The following is a 17,540-nucleotide window of genomic DNA, read 5'->3' on the forward strand; positions in this document are numbered from 1 at the left end:
CCATAACTAAAACTACAGAAATATGTATGTACATATACATCTGTACAAATAAATCTTAAAACTTCTCCCTGTAGCACCAAACACATGAAAGTGATGAACCCTCAAGGTTCATCAACACATTGTTGTGTTTTGCTTGCCTGTTTTTTTTTGTTTTTGTTTTTGTTTTTTGTTTTTGTTTTTGTTTTTGTTTTTGTTTTGTTTTGTTTTGTTTTTTTTTGAGCAGTCTCATTATGTAGCCTTTGCCGGCCTGGAACTCAGTATAGACCAGTTTGGTCTCAAACTCATGAAGATTCACCTGCTTCCCCCCTCCCACAGTGCTGGGACTAAAGCATGTACCACCACACCAGACAACACAAGAAACATGTGCACACACACGCGCGTGCCACACACACAGCCCTACAAAAAGAAAACTCAAAACAAACAAGCAAAAAGACCAGTAAGACAAAAATGCCCCAAAAGTCTCCAAAAAATACCATTGAATTCATTCTGTGTTGGCCAACTCCACCTAGGCATGGGATTTGCCCTTGGTGACACTCCATGGGAGAAACTGATTGTCCCTTTGCCAGTGGGTATCAGTTGTGGATAGCATCTTGGTTTGGGGTGGGACACTTTGACCACTTCCCTTTGAATGCTGGGACCTGGTCTGTCTTGAACCTGTGCAGGCCTTGTGCATACTGCTGTAGTCTCTGTGAGTTCATATGTGTATCAGTCCTGCTGTGTGTGGAAGTTACTATTTCTGTGGAATTATCTATTAAAAATCATTTTACCTCCTTCTCAGCATTGATCCCTGAGCCCTTTGGTGAGGGTTTTGATCAAGACATTCTATTTAGGAGTTAGTGGAGTTGCCATGTTTTTAAAAGTCTTGGAAGCGTAGCATCCAGGATGACAGGCTGAGGAGCTGGGGTAGACAAAGCTTTAGGTCAAGAAACAAAGAGGACCAAGCCCTGGGAGCTTTAAGGGAAGCACTTCCGAGTGAAGGGCTCTAGAAATTACCAACACACTTAGGAGGAACTGATAACGACAGAACCAGAAATCAGATCAGTGTTGTATTCTGCAAGGCCAGAGAAGAGAATGTCCGTGTATATATTGGATCCTGAGATTCTCTATCTTCGTCCACATTTCTTCCGCTGGTCTTTTCCCTTCTACACGTGCCATAAGTATCAAACTTAGGGCCTCGTGCTTGCCAATCATAGGCTCTACTCCCAACCATATCATCCTGATGGTTAGGAACTCCACTTTAGCCAAGCAATGGTACCACAGACCTTAAATCTCAGCACTTGGGAGACAGAAGCAAGTGAGTCTCTGTGAGTTCAAGGCCAGCCTGGTTTACACAGAGCCCCAGGACTGCTAGGACCACAAAGAAAGGTTTTGAGGTTGTCTAAAAAAAAAAAAAAAAAAAAAAGAAAAAAAAAAAAAAAAAAAAAAAAAAAAAACCCTACATGTGCTCTGAATATAAAGTCTTTGATAGGTGTATTTTAAATCTTCCTCTCCTTTTTTTTTTTTTTTTTTTTTTCTTTTTTTTTTTTCGGAGCTGGGAACCGAATTTAGGGCCTTGCGCTTGCCTAGGCAAGCGCTCTACCACTGAGCTAAATCCCCAACCCTGTTTCCCTTAAGTTGCCCACGGCCTCTTAGCTTAGAAAACGTTTTAGAGACCACTTGTTTCTCCAAGTTTATGAGATTACTTGTAATCTCCAAGTAGGCAGCTCTGGCTATACTTTGCTATATTGCTTCTGTTTTTGTATCTTACACAGAGGCCTTTCCCACCAAAGAGAGAAAAAAAAATCTTCTAAACTGGGTGTAGTGGCACACACCTTTAATTCCAGCACTCAGGAGGCAAATTACTGAAGCCTGTCTCGTCTACAGGGCAAGTTCCAGGACAGCAAGGGCTACACAGAGAAACAGTGACTTGGGAAAACAAAGACAAAAGCATTCTTTTAAAACAATCTGGATTGTTGTTGTTGTTGTGTGGTTTGGTTTGGGGATTGTTTGTTTGTTTAGAGACAAGGGCTCACTATGAAGACCTGGCTGTCCTGCAACTCTTCGTAGAGCAGTCTTGTATGGATTCACAGAGACGAGTGCTAGAGTCTGGTGCCACCACTCCTGGCTTTGGTTTTGTTTGGTTTTTTTTTTGGGGGGGGGGGGTATGAGACTCGCTATATAGCCCAAGGTACCCTCACTCTTGTTATTCTCCAGTCTTAGCCTCCCAGGGGACAAATATTCTTTGTTTGCTTGCTTAGATTTACTCATTTTATATGTATTGCCTTAGTTGTAAGCGTACTCTTGCTGTGAAAAGACACGGTGACCTCGGGGACTTGCTTGCACTTTCAGAGGTTTAGTTCACTGCATAGGGCCATGCAGACAGACACTGTGCAGAAGTAGCTGAGAGTTCTACAGACAGCAGGAAGAGAGAGAGAGCCACTGGGCCTGGCTTGGGATTTTGAAACCTCAAAGCCCACCCCCGTGATGCATGTCCTTTAATAAAGGCCACATCTACTCCAATTAATAGTGCCATCCTACACATTCAGATATGTGAGCCAGCTTATGGGTGTCATTCTCTTATTCAAATCACCATATGTATGAATGCTTTGATCACATATGTCTGTGCACCAAGCCTAGTTGTCTGTAGAAGTCAGAAAAGAGCATTGGATCCCCCAGGATGAGAGTTACACACAGTTGTGAACTGCCATATGGATATTGGGAATCAAACCTGAGTCTTACGGAAGAGTTCAAGTGCTCTTTAACTGCGGAGATGTCTCTCCATCCCCTACACATACAACTCACGACCGCCTGCCTAGGAGTGATGTCACCCACAGTAGGCTGGGCCCTCCCACGTCAGTCATTAATCAAGAAAATGCCCCACAGACTTGCCTCCAGGTCAGTCTGCTGGAGACGTACTCTCAGTTGAGGCTTCTGTTAATCCCAAAGATTGGAGAAGAAAAACCAGTGAACCAAATCATCATGGCCAAATTAATTAAAGCAAGCACTTACTTAAAGAAAGCTTTTCTAGTCTGCACAAAGGCTGCCTCCCTCTAAGGTGGGGCTTAAGAGGTCAGCATTGGATGTGAGGAAGACAAGGCTTTGTAGCTCAGGGGTAGGCGTTTCCAATGGGAGGTTTGGTGGGCAGAATAGATAAGGTTACAGGAGTAGAACACAAACTCAAGTTATTCCTAATGACCTTCTAAAACAAAGACATGGTTGCAAGATGGGCATTATAAAGTAGTCAAAACAACTGGTAGTCATAAGTGGTCAAGTAATCTTTGAAACAAAGATAGGGTTGCAAGATGGTCGTAACTGTTTGAAACAGGGACACGATCGCCATTCCTGGAACAGGCAGCACAGAGCCATTGGTAGGTAAGGTTATGGTGGGGTATAGCCCAATCCTTGAGAAGCAGAGGCTTAGTCATAAACAGGAATAAACCTAGTTTGTCTTTACTCTAAAATGCTGTTTAAGCCTTAGGCTTGCCTAAAGCTGGTTCTTGTTTCCTCTCCCCAGAAGACTCTGGTTTGTATCAAGTTGACAAAAAACTAACCAGCACAGTAATACTTTTAGTATATTAGATTAAATACAATACTAAAATTAAAATATAAAAATAAAACTTACTATCCTTACCACATTTATTTATATTTTTGCCGTGTTATGAGCAGATGCCAGAAGCCAGGCCTTTGCATATGCTAGGCAAATGGTCTACCCCTGAGACACACCTCAGACCCTTTTCTATTTTTGTTGGTAGTACTTTGGGGTTGTTTGTTTGTGACAGGCTCTCACTCTACAGCCTAGGCTGGCCTCAAACTGTCACTGATCCTCTTTCCTCACTCCTCCTCCGTGAGTTGACAGAGTACAGGACTGAGGTCAGCTTCCCTTTTGCTTTTTGAACGTGGCTACTAAGGAATCTTTAATTCTGTTTGTGGCCGCCGTGCGCGTCTGCCACCATGCTTCCTTTGGCTAAATATGAATCATCTTCAGGAGGTGATACAAGAAATTTCTCACAGTGCTGTTTCTGAAGATTTAGGGGTGGGGCTGTCTTTCGTATCATAAGATGTTGTTCTTTGAGGTTTTAGTGGCACAAAAATTTAACATGTCACAGCTATGGAAAAAAAAAAAAGGTGTGTGTTGGGGGACCAGTAGAGGAAACACCGTTCCTAAAAAGGCCCTGGAGAGATGGCTCTAGGTTAATAACACTGCCTGCTCTTGTAGAGGACCCAGGTTTGACTCCCAGCACCCACATTGCAGCTCACAACCCTCTGTTTCAGGGGATCTGAAGTCCTCTTCTGTCCTGCACAGGCACCAAGCCGGCAAATGGTGCACACACAGGCAAAGCACCTGTGACATAAAACTCTGCGGGCTGCACCGTGAGATTTTAACCTGCCGGCAGCGGCACTCCATGCCTGTAATCCCAACACTCAGGAATCAAAAACAGCCCGGTCACCATAAAGTTGAATTCAGTTTGCTCTACACACAGAGTCAGAAGCCAGCCATGTCTACATAATGAAACACTCCTCTTCCTAATCTCAAAAAAGAGCAAATTTTTAATTGGATATTTTATTTATTTACATTTCAAAGATTATCCCCTTTCCCAGTTTCCCCTCTGTAAACCCCCTATCATACCCCCCTACCCCTGCTTCTATGAGGGTGCTCCTCCCACCCACCTACCTTCCCACTCCCACCTCACTGCCTTAGCATTCCTCTACACTGGAACATCAAGCCTCATAGGACCCAAGCCACCCCTCCCATTGATGCCAGATAAGGCCCCTTTGGCTCCTTTGTCCTTCCCCTAACTCCTCTATTGGGGTCCCTGGGATCAGTCCAATGGTTGGCTTTGAGTATCAGAATCTGTATTGGTCAGGATCTGGTAGAGCCTCTCAGGAAATAGCTGTATCAGGCTGTCAGCAAGCACTTCTCGGCATCAGCAATAGTGTCTGGGTTTGGTGTCTGCAGATGGGATGGATCCCCAGGTGGGACAGTCTCTGGGTGGCCTTTGCTTCAATCTCTAAGAGCAATTTGTTGTTTTAGTTGAGTATGTATTTTATGATCTAAGTGGAAAAGTGAGGTTCAGGAGGGTGTGAGTGGGTGCCGTGGGAAGGACATCTCTCACCTCCACTGGGACAAGGAGAACCTTTCAGTTGTGGAACTTCATGAGATTCAAGTGATCTTCAAAACTCAACACAGCATGGCTCCTCCTCACTCCGAAGAGTGTGTGTGCTGAGATGCAGGTTGAGGGAAACCAGTTATGTTGGTTTTGAAAATATACTCCTTGGAGCAATTTTATTTCAGGTCTTTGGAATGGAAGGCCATGTGGGGACACATTTCTCTCCTGGTCCTGGCACTAAGGTCTTGAGTTATGACTGGAATAAGAAATGGGTCCCCAGTAGCAGTATATAAGTTCCTGACATACCACAGGAACTGGGCAAAATGTTGAAAGAAAAGAGTGGTCGGGTCGTGGTTCCTACCTTGGGCACTCCTCTCAGGTGTGTCTAGTGTCCTCCTTTATTCACAGCTGAACCTCTTAGACTCTATCCCTACCCTTAGTTACCCCTTTGCCATTCTTACCTGGTGGGCCTAGGGTGGTGGTTAAAATAGCAAAGGCAGGTGTTCAAGGCTGCTCTCAGCTCCTAGATCCTATACTGCACCCCATGACCGTCCCAGAAGCCACACCCTCACTGGGGAATTTGAAAAAGTTCCCAACTACTTACTAGGTCCTTCCCAGCTCATTCCAGGAAAACAGACTCTCGCCTGCAAGGTGATTAGATCGTTAGAAAACGCTCATTGTAAACTAATAGCAAATTCAGCCTCTTTTACTTTCAAAGAAACACTATGGTGCTATTAACCCCAAATTAGCTAAGCCATAAGTGGGTGTGAGATTCTTCCCTTACTGGGTTCTCTGGCTGCTCCCAACTGCCTGCTGCAGAAATCATTGCCTCAATCTAAACGTTTAACTCTCAGGGGTCATAGGAGAGACTATTGGGCTCAGTGAGGTCTAAACTCTGGAGCCCAGGACCCGGCAGTTCCTCTGTGCCTCGCAAAGCGCCGCGGTTGAATGACTGCAGCTGCTCTCTGCGGCCCAGGGGCGTTGACAGGGAGGCTGCAGGATCAGAGGAGCCCGGGAGGGTGCATCTATGTCTCCGCCACTCAACCAAACCCGTGACCTTAAACGAGTTAAGGAACTTTTCAACGCTCGGTCTGTAAACCGGACAGGGAACGCAGAGCTCACAGCAAACTTGGCAAACGTCCTAGGCTCAAGCAGAGTGTAGCACCGACCCTTACCGGTGACCGTGCACTGATGGTAAACGTCGAGGGCTCCTTACGAGGCCACCCTAAGTGATGGCTACTCCTTCTGAGGTTATGTACCTCCAAACCCTGTCCCATGAGGCAATATCCTGGAGACCAGGATTCTCGTGTCAAAGGGAGCGGAGGATATGTGTGGAACAGGGGGTTAACCCAACTCCCTGAGTCACTCACCCTAAGAAGCCAAGCGGGCAGAAGTAGCTGGTCCAGCCTCAGCCCAAGCCACCAGAGCCCCGCCCTTGGTCCCGCCCTCCCAGAACCGGCGCCCCCATTGGTGGCGTCTGGCGGCGCTGCCGCTGTTATTTTTCGAATATATAAGGAGGTGGAGGTGGCAGCTGCCCAGCTCGCGTCTTCCCCTCCCTTCCTCCCCACATCCCTCTCCTCACTCCCAGGCCCACTGCTCTTCCTCCCTCCCTTCCCTCCCTCCTTCCCCTTACCCCAGGCTCACTCTCGGAGCCTAGCCAGCTGGGTCGGCGTCTGCTGGCCGCTGTACTTGTGGCCCTCTAGCTAGCCTTTGCCCGCCCCGCCACCATGGAGGTACCCCCGCAGAAGTCTGCGCCGGGCTCAGCTCTCAGTACTGCCCGCGTGCTGGGTGGCATTCAGCGGCCGCGCCACCTCTCAGGCTTCGGGTTTGGGTCTGATGGCTTACTGGGGTCTCCAGAGCGTGCGGCTTCCTCCTCTCCGGTTACCACTCTTACCCAGACCATGTACAACCTCGCAGGGCTCGGCAGGTAGGATGCCCCAAGGGCACTGGGTGTGGTGGGATGGGAGGCCGGGACCAGGAGACACCAGGCACCAGAGCCATGGAGTGCAGCACACCGACGCCTTTAGCCTTGTTTCAGTGACATGGGACCAGTGTGCTGAGTCAGCAGCTATGTGACTTACACCCTCCAGATGACCGACCGTCTAAGGATCATTTACCTCACTGCTCCTTCATTGTGCCTCCTGCACACTGTTCTTAGGCAGAGGATCATGAGGTTGGCCTAGAAGTGGGTCTTAAAAGGCTGTGCCCTGCTCTTTGAAAATATCTCCCAAACTCCCCTAAGGCTTAAACTGAAAAAAGACGGGCCACCTTAACCTGTGGGGTCCCAGCTGGGTGGTCGGTCCAGCTGCAGCAGAGAGCCAGGTCTTGCTTAGCCTTTGCCTCCTGGAAAATGCTGACGAGGTGAGGATGTGTGCCCAGCAGGAGAAGGTTCTCCAGAGCTTCTGGGCTGTCTCCTGCCCATCCTTCTCACTCTTCCAGACCCTTAGAAGGGTCTTTCCTGAACCAGTCAACCCAGAGAAGATCCTCTCGGGCCTCAGTAGAATGAAATGCTTTGACTTGAGATACAGGCTAGTCCTAGGATCACCTCTCAGTGACAGATAGATGGGCCCTTCATAGTTGGGGAATTCATGGACCGACCAGCTTCCAAATCCAACATTAATTTCTTTTTCTCCTCCTCTGTGCCTCTTTCTCCTTTCCTAGCGAGACCCCAAAAACTCAAGTAGGAAGCCTGTCGTTCCAGAACAGGCTGACAGACCTGTCCCTGTCCAGACGTACCTCTGAGTGCTCCCTGTCATCTGAGTCCTCAGAATCTTCTGATGCAGGTAAGGCCCAGGGCCCCTAGTGGGGGGTACACACACACCACCACCACCACCACCACCACCACCAAAAGAGATCAGGGAACTTTCTGGACCTTCTAAATTCTCTGCCCATGAGATAGATCCCGGTCCTTTCCACAGAATCATCCCCCACCTTGCCTTCAAAACTATGAGGAAAACAAACCTCTGGTGGGTCTTACCACACCCAGCCTAAACTGGGAGTCTGGGGAAGGACGGCTCTTGGTAGGAGATGGTATCTTACGTACTTGAAACCTAGCGGTAAAGCCACTAAACTACAGCTCCACCCAGACAGCACTTGGTACCAAAAGCCTGTCCTTGTGAAGCATTCTCTTAAGCTGTAGCCTTTTCTCCTTAGAAAACCATTATCTTTTCCAAGTTGTTTTAAACCAGCTTAAGAAAAATGCTTAGAAAGCACTAAAAAATAAAAATAAATAAAACAAAAAAGTGCAGATACGTTTTCCATAGTAAATAGAGAATGTAGCCCCACGTCCTATGGGGGGCAGCATCCCATTAAAGTATGTCTTGATCTCAAAGAGAAAGAGGTTTCTTTTTCCTTTCTTGGGGAAAAAGTAAGCAGGAAAGGCTGCTACCTGCAAGCCAAGGTGCTCTGTCCCACCAGGTCTCTGCATGGACTCCCCTAGCCCTATGGACCCACAGACAGCAGAGCGCACGTGAGTAGAGGGGGAGGAGTCCTTCCACTGAGGACTTGGCACCTGCTCTTGAGGACTGATCTTTCTTTAATGTGTTTTTAATTATGTGTTATATGGTTTTCTACATGGGGATATGTGCGTGTAAGCGTGTTGTCCTATAGCGCTTGGAACACTTAGAGCTAGAATTCCAGGCTGTCGTGAGTTGCCATATGTGGGTGCTGGGTACTGAACTCAGGTCCTCTGCAAAAATAGCAAATACTCTTCGTCACTGAGCCATCTCTCCAGCCCCCAGTATCCTGCTTAAGAAAGGGAAACCAAATAATAGGCAGGTTCCTCAGGATCCCCATTGCGAGGGGTTGGTTTCTTCCTAACTCTTAAGAACTGGCTCCTTATTCAGAGAAGGCCTGATATCATAGAAGCCAGAGGAACGTGGGCTCAGGACCACAGGTCACAGACCTCTGGGAAAGTATACTCCAATATTAGTCCAGCTAACATTGTCATTCAGAAAAACAATGCCCCTCATGTTCCCATTTTCTTTTTCTCCTGTATACATTTTTTTTTGTACATGTAACATTTTTTCAAACTTAAAATATGGTCCTGGGGTTGGGATTTAGCTCAGTGGTAGAGCGCCGCCTAAGCACAAGGCCCTGAGTTGGGTCCCCAAAAAAAAAAAAAAAAAAAGAAAAAAATATGGTCCTGTTGGGTGTGGTGGCCCAACACTCTGGAAGATCAGACAGAAAGATAGGCAGTTCAAGGCTAACCTAGGCCAAACAAAAATTGCATTTGCAGACTGGCCTGACTGGCCCGGCTCATCAGCAGCTCCCAGTTTTCCCTGACACTTGGTGCTTTTGACTGACCCTTGACCAGACCCTTTGCAACAGGGAATGGAGAGGAGAAAGCTGGTCTTTGCTGTGAGCAGACTCCTCCTCCTTGGCTGTGGCACAATAGAGCCTTGTAGAGCACACCTGTTCCCATCCAGCTGTGGAGTAGCTGTCAGTCATTAGGAGGAACAGCTGGGCATTGCCAGTCACAGCTTTTGGTTTAGGGCGGGGGTTACTATTTCCCCCTGATGTCTTTGATCAGACTGTGCTGGTCTCAGGGTTTATTCACAAACAGGAAATCGAGAGTTGGGTGGGGATGGGAGGAGTGTACGTTGTTTTTTAGCGACAACACAGATAGATCCCTCACCCCTGAGGCCCAGCTACAAATGATGCCAGGTTGATTGCACACAGGCCTCTCTGAGGGTCACTTGGACATTAAGTGCCTCTCCAGTTAGTCTGCACTTACTTTTGACTATTTACAGCTTCTCAGAAAGAAGCTGGGTGTGTGTGTGTGTGTGTGTGTGTGTGTGTGTGTGTGTGTGTGTGTGTTTTAAGCTCCACATGACAGGTGTTCCAGCAACATTGGAAGGCAGGGCCTGTATGTAGAAGTTGACGCCTCAGCCTCAAATAGAGCATCTGTTGGAATTCCTTGCTGGCTAGCCTCTTCTAAGACAGAAGGAGGGGGTGGAACAGAGGTTGGGTCTTAGAAAATTCCATAGGAGGGAGGAGAGAATGTAACCCTGTATACTTGTCACTAAAGGGTCTGCTGGGCTGATCCAGAAAAATCACCAAGCAGCCCCTGTCCAGGGAGCCAGGCCAGTGGCTAGCAGAAAGGGAAACCCAGCATTGCTGGCATCCACCCCCAGGGTCACCTATATTACAGGGTACCTTCAGCCTGTTGTCTGGGATGGATCAATGCCTTTCATGGTGGCCATATGGCCCCACTAATGTAATTTGCATACAGGTGGAAGGCCTGTGCTTGTGTGTGCAGGCTGGCGAGACTGTTGCCTTGGTGATGTCTTAATGACCCTGTGACCTGCCCCAGCTGTCTCCATCACTGCCTTTCTCTGGGCCTGCTTTTCATTCACAGCAGCCTTTACAATTCCAGGCTGCCTCAAACCCTTCCTCCTTGGTCCCTGGTCCCACCAACAGTGCATTGTTTTCTACTCTCCCCTCCTGGAGCCTGACCACAGGCCCTCGTCCTTGCCCTTGTTGCTGGCCCTATGGGCATGAGCCAGGCTTGGGCCTGAGGCTTGGGGTAGATGTTGGGCTACTGGGAAAATGGGTCATTTCTGCTCTCTCCTAGGTTTGAACAGGCCATTCAGGCAGCCAGTCGGGTCATTCAAAAGTGAGTCTTCCCTTCCTTCCTTACCCACCTCCTGCTGTCTTGTGTGGTGTGGATGTCGTGGGTGCAAGGGAATCCTGCCTGCTTTGAGTCCCTGGCCTCCGATTTCACAGCTCTGAACTGTTTTTTTGTTTTTGTTTTTGTTTTGTTTTGTTTTGTTTTGCAGTGAGCAATTTACCATAAAACGCTTCCGGTCTTTGCCAGTGAGTATCCTCTGAGGCCTGACAGGGAGCTTATGGGGGTACCTGAGAGATGTGTTTGAAGTAGCCAGGCATTCCCGGACTGGTTGGGGGAGATGGGATTTCATCTGGGGCGGGGGGAGAGGGGCTGGAGAGTCAGACGGAGCAAGGTAGCAGAAGGTATCCTGGGTGATACCTGGAATGCAGCCTTTAGTAATCACTGCCCTGTCTGGTTCCCTAGGTGAGGCTGCTGGGACACAGTCCTGTGCTACAGAACATCACCAACTCCCAAGCACTGGGCAGCTGGGAGAAAGATGAAGCAGGCTACAGAGCTGCCAGTAGTCCTGGGGAGGACAAAGAGAACGTGCGCTTCCAGAGACCGGGATGGAGGATCTCCAGGGAGAGAAGGGTACACTGGGTTTGTCCTGATAGCTCCTCTCCAATCTTGCCCACAGGATGGATATATCTTCAAGATGCCACAGAAGCTCCCTCATTCCAGCTCTGCCCGAGCTTTGGCAGAATGGGCCAGCCGCAGAGAGGCCTTTACCCAGAGGCCCAGCTCAGCCCCTGACTTGATGGTACATAGGAGAATAGGGCCAAGGAACAGCTCTGGGGAGAGGTGGTGGCTGCAGACATGGCTCAGTGGTTAAAGGCACTGGTTGCTCTTCCAGAGGACCTGGTTCAATTCCCAGCTCCCAACCCACCTCACGACCCTCTATAATTCCAGTCCCGGACGACCTAATACCCACTTCTGGCTTCTGTGGTCACTGGTTGCAAATGGCACTCAGACATATGTGCAGGCAGAATACCCATACACATAAAATAAAGTTAAAAATTAAAAAAATATCTGGGTGTGGTTGTGTATGCCTTTACTTGGGAGGCAGAAACAAGGGAATTTCTGAGTTCAAGGCCAGCTTAGTCTACAGAGTGAGTTCTAGGACAGCCAGGGCTGCACAGAGAAACCCTGTCTTGAAAAAAGTCAAATAAATAAATATAAAAGCTATAAAATATTTTATTTATATATAAATATATGTTTGTATATTTATAATTAAAAATATAAATTAAAAATATAAATAAATAAAAGCTAAAACACTTTTTTAAAGAGACAGTAGAAGACTCCTTCCCCACCAACCGCCTGGGTACTGCAGACTTTTCCTCAGAAGGAGTGACAGGTCCCCACCTGAGTGTTCTATGCTTGCCATTTGGACAGTGTCTTACCACTGAGTGCAAGATGGACGTGGAGGAGGCGAGCCCTGTGGCACATTCTTCCTCCTTGACTCCTGTCGAAAGGGCTTCTGAAGAAGATGACGGATTTGTGGACATCCTAGAGAGTGATTTAAAGGTAAACAGCCTTGGTCCACAAGGCCCCTACTTGCTCTCTGCTTGGATAGTCCAGGCTATCAGCCAGACTCCAACCTCACCCAATGTCAGAAGAATTTGAGGGAACTGATATTGGCCAATCAGAAGACCAGGTGGGCTGGTGCTGCAGAGGAATGGAGGCTAGGCATGATGAAGGTACTTCTGGGTCAGGGCAAGCCCAGCGCAGCAGCAGCAGCTGTGTTTTGTGCAGCTTTGTGTGTGTGTGTGTGTGTGTGTGTGTGTGTGTGTGTGTGTGTGTGTGTGTGTGTGTGGGGTGTGTGTGTGGGTGTGTGTGTGTTGGGGGTGGGGTGGGGCAGTGTTGCTGCCATAGTCAGCAGGGCTGGGGACAACCAGTGTTTCTTTGGGAGTAAGCAAGAGAAGACTCTCCACCATTTACTCCACGCTTGAGTTGGTGATTCTGTCCTTACTGCTTTGACCTCAGGATGATGATATGGTCCCCGCAGGCATGGAGAACCTCATTAGTGCTCCACTGGTCAAAAAGCTGGATAAGGAAGAGGAACAGGTGATGCCCAGTAGTGCCCCCTCGGAGCTAAGGGGACATGGGGTGGAGGGACCAGGCTCTGACTCCTGCCATGTTACCTTTGCCAGGATCTCATCATGTTCAGCAAGTGCCAGCGGCTTTTCCGCTCTCCATCCATGCCGTGCAGTGTGATCCGGCCCATCCTCAAGAGGCTAGAGCGGCCCCACGACAGGGACGTCCCTGTCCAGAGCAAGCGCAGGAAGAGTGTGACACCCCTGGAAGAGCAGCAGCTTGAAGAGCCCGTTAGTTCCGCTCTCTGGGGGGCTGGGCTGTCGCTGCTCACCTGGGGGGTGGTGTTTGGGCTGCAGATGCTCTGGGTGTCCTCTCTTGGGCAAAGGTGCAGCAGTGGGTAGTGTGCAGCTGGTTGTTTAGGTGGCAGGGGAAGGAGGTCTCAACCAAACAGCACTGAGAGGCAGTCTCTTCCCTCACCCTGGCCTCCATCTGCCTTACTTTCCAGAAGGCCCGGGTCTTCCGCTCAAAGTCCCTGTGTCACGAGATTGAAAGCATCCTGGACAGTGACCACCGTGGCCTGATTGGAGATTACTCTAAGGTAGCACTCTAGGGTTTCAGGAGGCTTCTTTCACCCGCTCTGGAACCCTAATGTAGGAGCCATCTGTCCCCAGAGGTCCCCTCTTCCCTTTGTATCTTTTCATTCTTGTTCTCATGCAGACTCTCCCTCTGGCTCCCCTTCGGATGCCACCTCAAATCTGTCCAGGCATCTCAGCCTCGAAAAACATTTCCAAATCAATCTCTGGTATGCCATCTCCTGCCTCAGCCTTCGGCTTTCAAACCCAAGAGCAGGAAGCAAGAAGGTCTAGGGCTTTTCCTTCCTCTTTTACCCTCAGAAGGTTGTTCCCTGGGTGCAGGCCCCCAGAGGTTTCTCTCAGCTGAATCTGAAGGCCGAAGCAGGTGTTGCCTCTGTCCTTCCAGCCTCCCTGTTTCCCTGACTCCGCCTCCTCCTTCCCTTCAGGCCTTCCTCCTGCAGACTGTGGATGGCAAACACCAAGACCTCAAGTACATCTCACCAGAAACTGTAAGCAGGGTTGAGCCACTGTCCAGGTGCACTGGGGACCACCTTCTCTTGGCTCTTGTCTTCCTCTGGGGATGGGCTGCATGCATAGACTATCGGAAGAGAGAGGGAAAACCTTGACTACCAGTCTCCCCTGCTGGCACCAACCTTGATGGCCTCCTACAGATGGTGGCCCTGTTGACAGGCAAGTTCAGCAACATCGTGGAGAAATTTGTAATTGTGGACTGCAGATACCCCTATGAGTATGAAGGCGGGCACATCAAGGTGAGACGGATGCTGGTAAGGCCAGGCCCTCCATTCAGATTCCTTGCCGAGAAGATGAATAGCCTTCCATGGTGAATTTCCTATGGGGAGGATTTCTGCCCAGCAAGAGGTGGGGTTACTTACCTGGGAACTGAACAAGAAGGGCCATGGTGCAGGCTTCAGCTTGACCCCCAGATCCTTTGACAGAATGCTGTGAACTTGCCCCTGGAACCGGATGCCGAGACCTTTCTGCTGAAGCATCCCATCACGCCTTGTAACCTGGACAAGAGAATCATCCTCATTTTCCACTGTGAATTCTCATCTGAGCGTGGACCACGGATGTGAGTCCTAGCTCTGTCCCGTCCTTGTGGTCAGTGGCCAGCCGGGACCCGCCCTCGGCTTTCTTTGCCTGGTACCAAGTGCCAGAGCATCTTGCTGCATGTGATAGTTTAGAGCTGACCTCAGCTCTCCTGTTATAGACGACGTATCTTACCATTGTCTTCCTTCCACCCACATCATCAGACCGTCTTCAGTCCATTGCTGCATACCCACAAAACGTAGTGCCAAGTACAGTAGCATCCTTAAAATCTGAGGAAACTGTGACACTCAAGCACTTGGAACCCTGCTCCTGTGCTGACGACCACTGGGGTCCATTGCTTTCCTTCAGCTGTCTTTCCTCTGTCCTAGCATTCATGGTTATTCTTCTGCCTCCTGGTCCAGGGTGGCCACCAGCTCCACCTCGCAGCTGTTAGCATCTGTCTCAGCAGACCAGAATCTCCTTCCCCCCTCCAGCACAGGACTTCACCCCTCCAGCACAGGGTTCCAGCTTTCTCATATGATTCTTGCTGGGCAATGGACCAGTCACAGAGCTTCACTTTTTCGATCTTTCTGATCCTCCCTTCCCATCCTCCCTTGAGTCCTTACCACCTCTGATCCAGGAGACCCTGGAGTATATGTGGTTTTTCTATGTTGCTGTACCCAGTGTCTGCTACCTAGTAACCAGTCTTGCCTAGCAGTCTTGCCTGTGCTGAGAAGTCTGTGCACTTGGGGGCTCTTAAAGCAGTGTGTACAGGGCATGGTCTCTTTCCGACATGCGGCCTGCCCTGAACCTCCTCCCATGATGCTCCAGGTGCCGCTTCATCAGGGAACGGGACCGTGCAGCTAACGACTATCCCAGCCTGTACTACCCCGAGATGTACATCCTCAAAGGCGGCTACAAGGAGTTCTTCCCGCAGCATCCGGTACCATGGGTGGGATGGTCACGGCTCTCCCATCATGGACTATAGGAACAGGACCCAACTAGGCTATAGGCCCTACCCATACCCCCACCCCAGCCCCCAGAACTTACTCTTTCTCCCATACTGATGGACTCTCCTCATCTTCTCATCCCCTAGAACTTTTGTGAGCCCCAGGACTACCGACCCATGAACCATGCAGCTTTCCGGGATGAGCTGAGGAACTTCCGCCTCAAGACACGCAGCTGGGCTGGGGAACGGAGCAGGAGGGAACTCTGTAGCAGGCTGCAAGACCAGTGACGAGCCAGCCTCAGTCCTGCCACCATCCTTACCTCAGGAGGCTTGCGAGCCAGTGGGTCCCATGGGCCTATGCGGCCACCTACTTGCTAGACGCCTCAGGTGCTATAGGGGGTTGGGGGGATGGTGTGGTGTCACATCTGTCTGTCCCTGTCCTCAATTTTCCTGTCTCACTCCACTAATTTTCTGTATCTTGGTACTGGTCCCATCTTAAAGAGCTGAACCAATGGGTGAATACCAGCTAAGAGGAAGTCCTTTGTGTTCAACAAGAGCCCTTTTACAATCTCCTTTTTCCTTGTTTGTGTTGACTCCTTGTCTTACCCCTTCGCAGGGAGAGCCTCAGCCCTTTAAGATGAGCACAGTAGCTTCTTGGGTGGCCTGGATGCAGGACGCTACACTGCTGCACAGGGCTGTGTCTGCTCTCCTCTCCTGGCCTCTGCACAGATACCTCCATTGGAAGCATAAGTGCTTACTTTTCCTGTTGTCGTCTTACCCATAGCTTTCATTTTTGTCTGTCTCACTTAGCGTGTCCCAGGACACACTGACAGCTGGGGAGGCTCCCTTGTACAGCTGGGGACTAGAGATTCAAATATCATGTACTCATTAGGCTTGGCTTTTGTTAGCCCACAAAGGGATCTTCTCCTTTAAGACCCCCAGAGCTAGAGCAAAGGCCTGATTCAGGAGCCTCTGGGAGCCCCATCCTCACTGCTGTGAACCCTAGAGTCTCGCTGGTCAGCACTTGTTGCTGGGCAATGGACCAGTCACTGAGCTTCACTTTTTGGTCCTTCTCTGTCCCTCCCTGTCCCTCTCTGTCCTTCTTTCCATATCTGGTCCAGAAGACCTCCTGAGTATGCATGGTTTTTCCGTGTTGCTGTACTAGTGACCGAGTCTAGGCCCTTTGTTGGATGATCATGGATGCACAGTGCCTTGTACACATGTATGCACACAAATCGAGTGAAGTATTTTGGTAAGCATGATGGCCTATGGAGGGTGTGTGTGTGTGTGTGTGTGTGTGTGTGTGTGTGTGTGTACAAAGTCTTTACACTTAACATTTGGAAATATTAAAGAAATATTGTCATGGGGGAGGGAGGAAGAAGCAACTTCTGGGTTGAGAATCTACATATGAAAAGGTCATGCTGGAAGGCCCCCAATGCATCCTCTGTTGGGGCCTTGGTTCAATAAAGCACTGAGCAAGTTGAATAATCTGTTCGTTTATGCGGAGCTGCTGACCAGGCCATAGCAGACTGGATGGTAGGATGGGGGTGAAGACAGACCAGTGGAGGTAGAAAGACTCTCTGGAGGAGAGGGACCTTATACCTCATGTTCTCTTCTCAAGTTTTCCCTGCTCTCTGGTTTTTTGAAATAGAGGAAAGGGTCCTCTTCCTATGTAGCTCAGAGTGGTGTCAAACTTGTGGCTGTTGTCTTGACCTCCTTGACGCTGGGGTTGTAATCATGCACCACTGCTCCTAGCTGGTGAGTCTCATGCATGGCTCTCCTGCTAGGGCTTTGGATCTCCCTTCCCCTTCCCTTCCCCCTCCCTCTCTCCCTGTGCTACCCAAGCTCTCCCTGAGCTCACCCTTCTCCAAGCTTGCTCTTAGTGGTAAGAGTGATTTTTATCACACCTCAAGGAATTGCCAGTGGTTTCCATTGTCCTCAGGCTAAACTGCAAGGATTATGCCACAGTCCTTAAAATGTAGGCCTTCCCCAGCTGTGTTTCCTCAGAAGAGCAAAAAGAGCCAATCCAAATGAACCAAGCTTCTCAAGAAAAAAAAATAATGAAACTGGGTCTTATTATGCAGTCCTGGCTAGCCTAGAACTTATGATGTGGACCATGCTGGCCTCAAACTCCTAGAGATCAATCTGCATGATTGAGCTAGAATAAACAGTGCAAATGACCGCTAGGTATGAGGTCTGTGGTTATAGGCCCTTTTGAGTTGATGGTACAACCAGGCTGG

General features: G+C 49.2%; 1 protein-coding gene across 2 annotated transcripts; it reads left to right on the forward strand.

Annotated features, from left to right (window-relative positions):
• The first annotated feature begins 6,588 nt into the window (after positions 1-6,588).
• On the forward strand, positions 6,589-16,785 carry Cdc25b (cell division cycle 25B). 2 transcript variants are annotated; one of them, XM_032904236.1, is made up of 16 exons: positions 6,589-7,014; positions 7,749-7,870; positions 8,505-8,556; positions 10,663-10,704; positions 10,868-10,904; positions 11,122-11,244; positions 11,336-11,458; positions 12,091-12,222; positions 12,682-12,762; positions 12,849-13,022; positions 13,238-13,330; positions 13,751-13,813; positions 13,976-14,074; positions 14,261-14,394; positions 15,183-15,294; positions 15,448-16,785. In XM_032904236.1, exons 1-16 carry the CDS (start codon positions 6,815-6,817, stop codon positions 15,586-15,588), a joined length of 1,728 nt encoding a protein of 575 aa, XP_032760127.1. In that variant the 5' UTR covers positions 6,589-6,814; the 3' UTR covers positions 15,589-16,785. The 2 variants fall into 2 exon arrangements, with proteins under 2 accessions (XP_032760127.1, XP_032760128.1); XM_032904237.1 differs by lacking the exon at positions 11,336-11,458 and having other exon boundaries at positions 6,590-7,014; positions 11,122-11,289.
• Positions 16,786-17,540: the final 755 nt, after the last annotated feature.

The sequence above is a fragment of the Rattus rattus genome, chromosome 5 (genome assembly GCF_011064425.1).
Source record: "Rattus rattus isolate New Zealand chromosome 5, Rrattus_CSIRO_v1, whole genome shotgun sequence".
Lineage (NCBI taxonomy): Eukaryota > Metazoa > Chordata > Mammalia > Rodentia > Muridae > Rattus > Rattus rattus.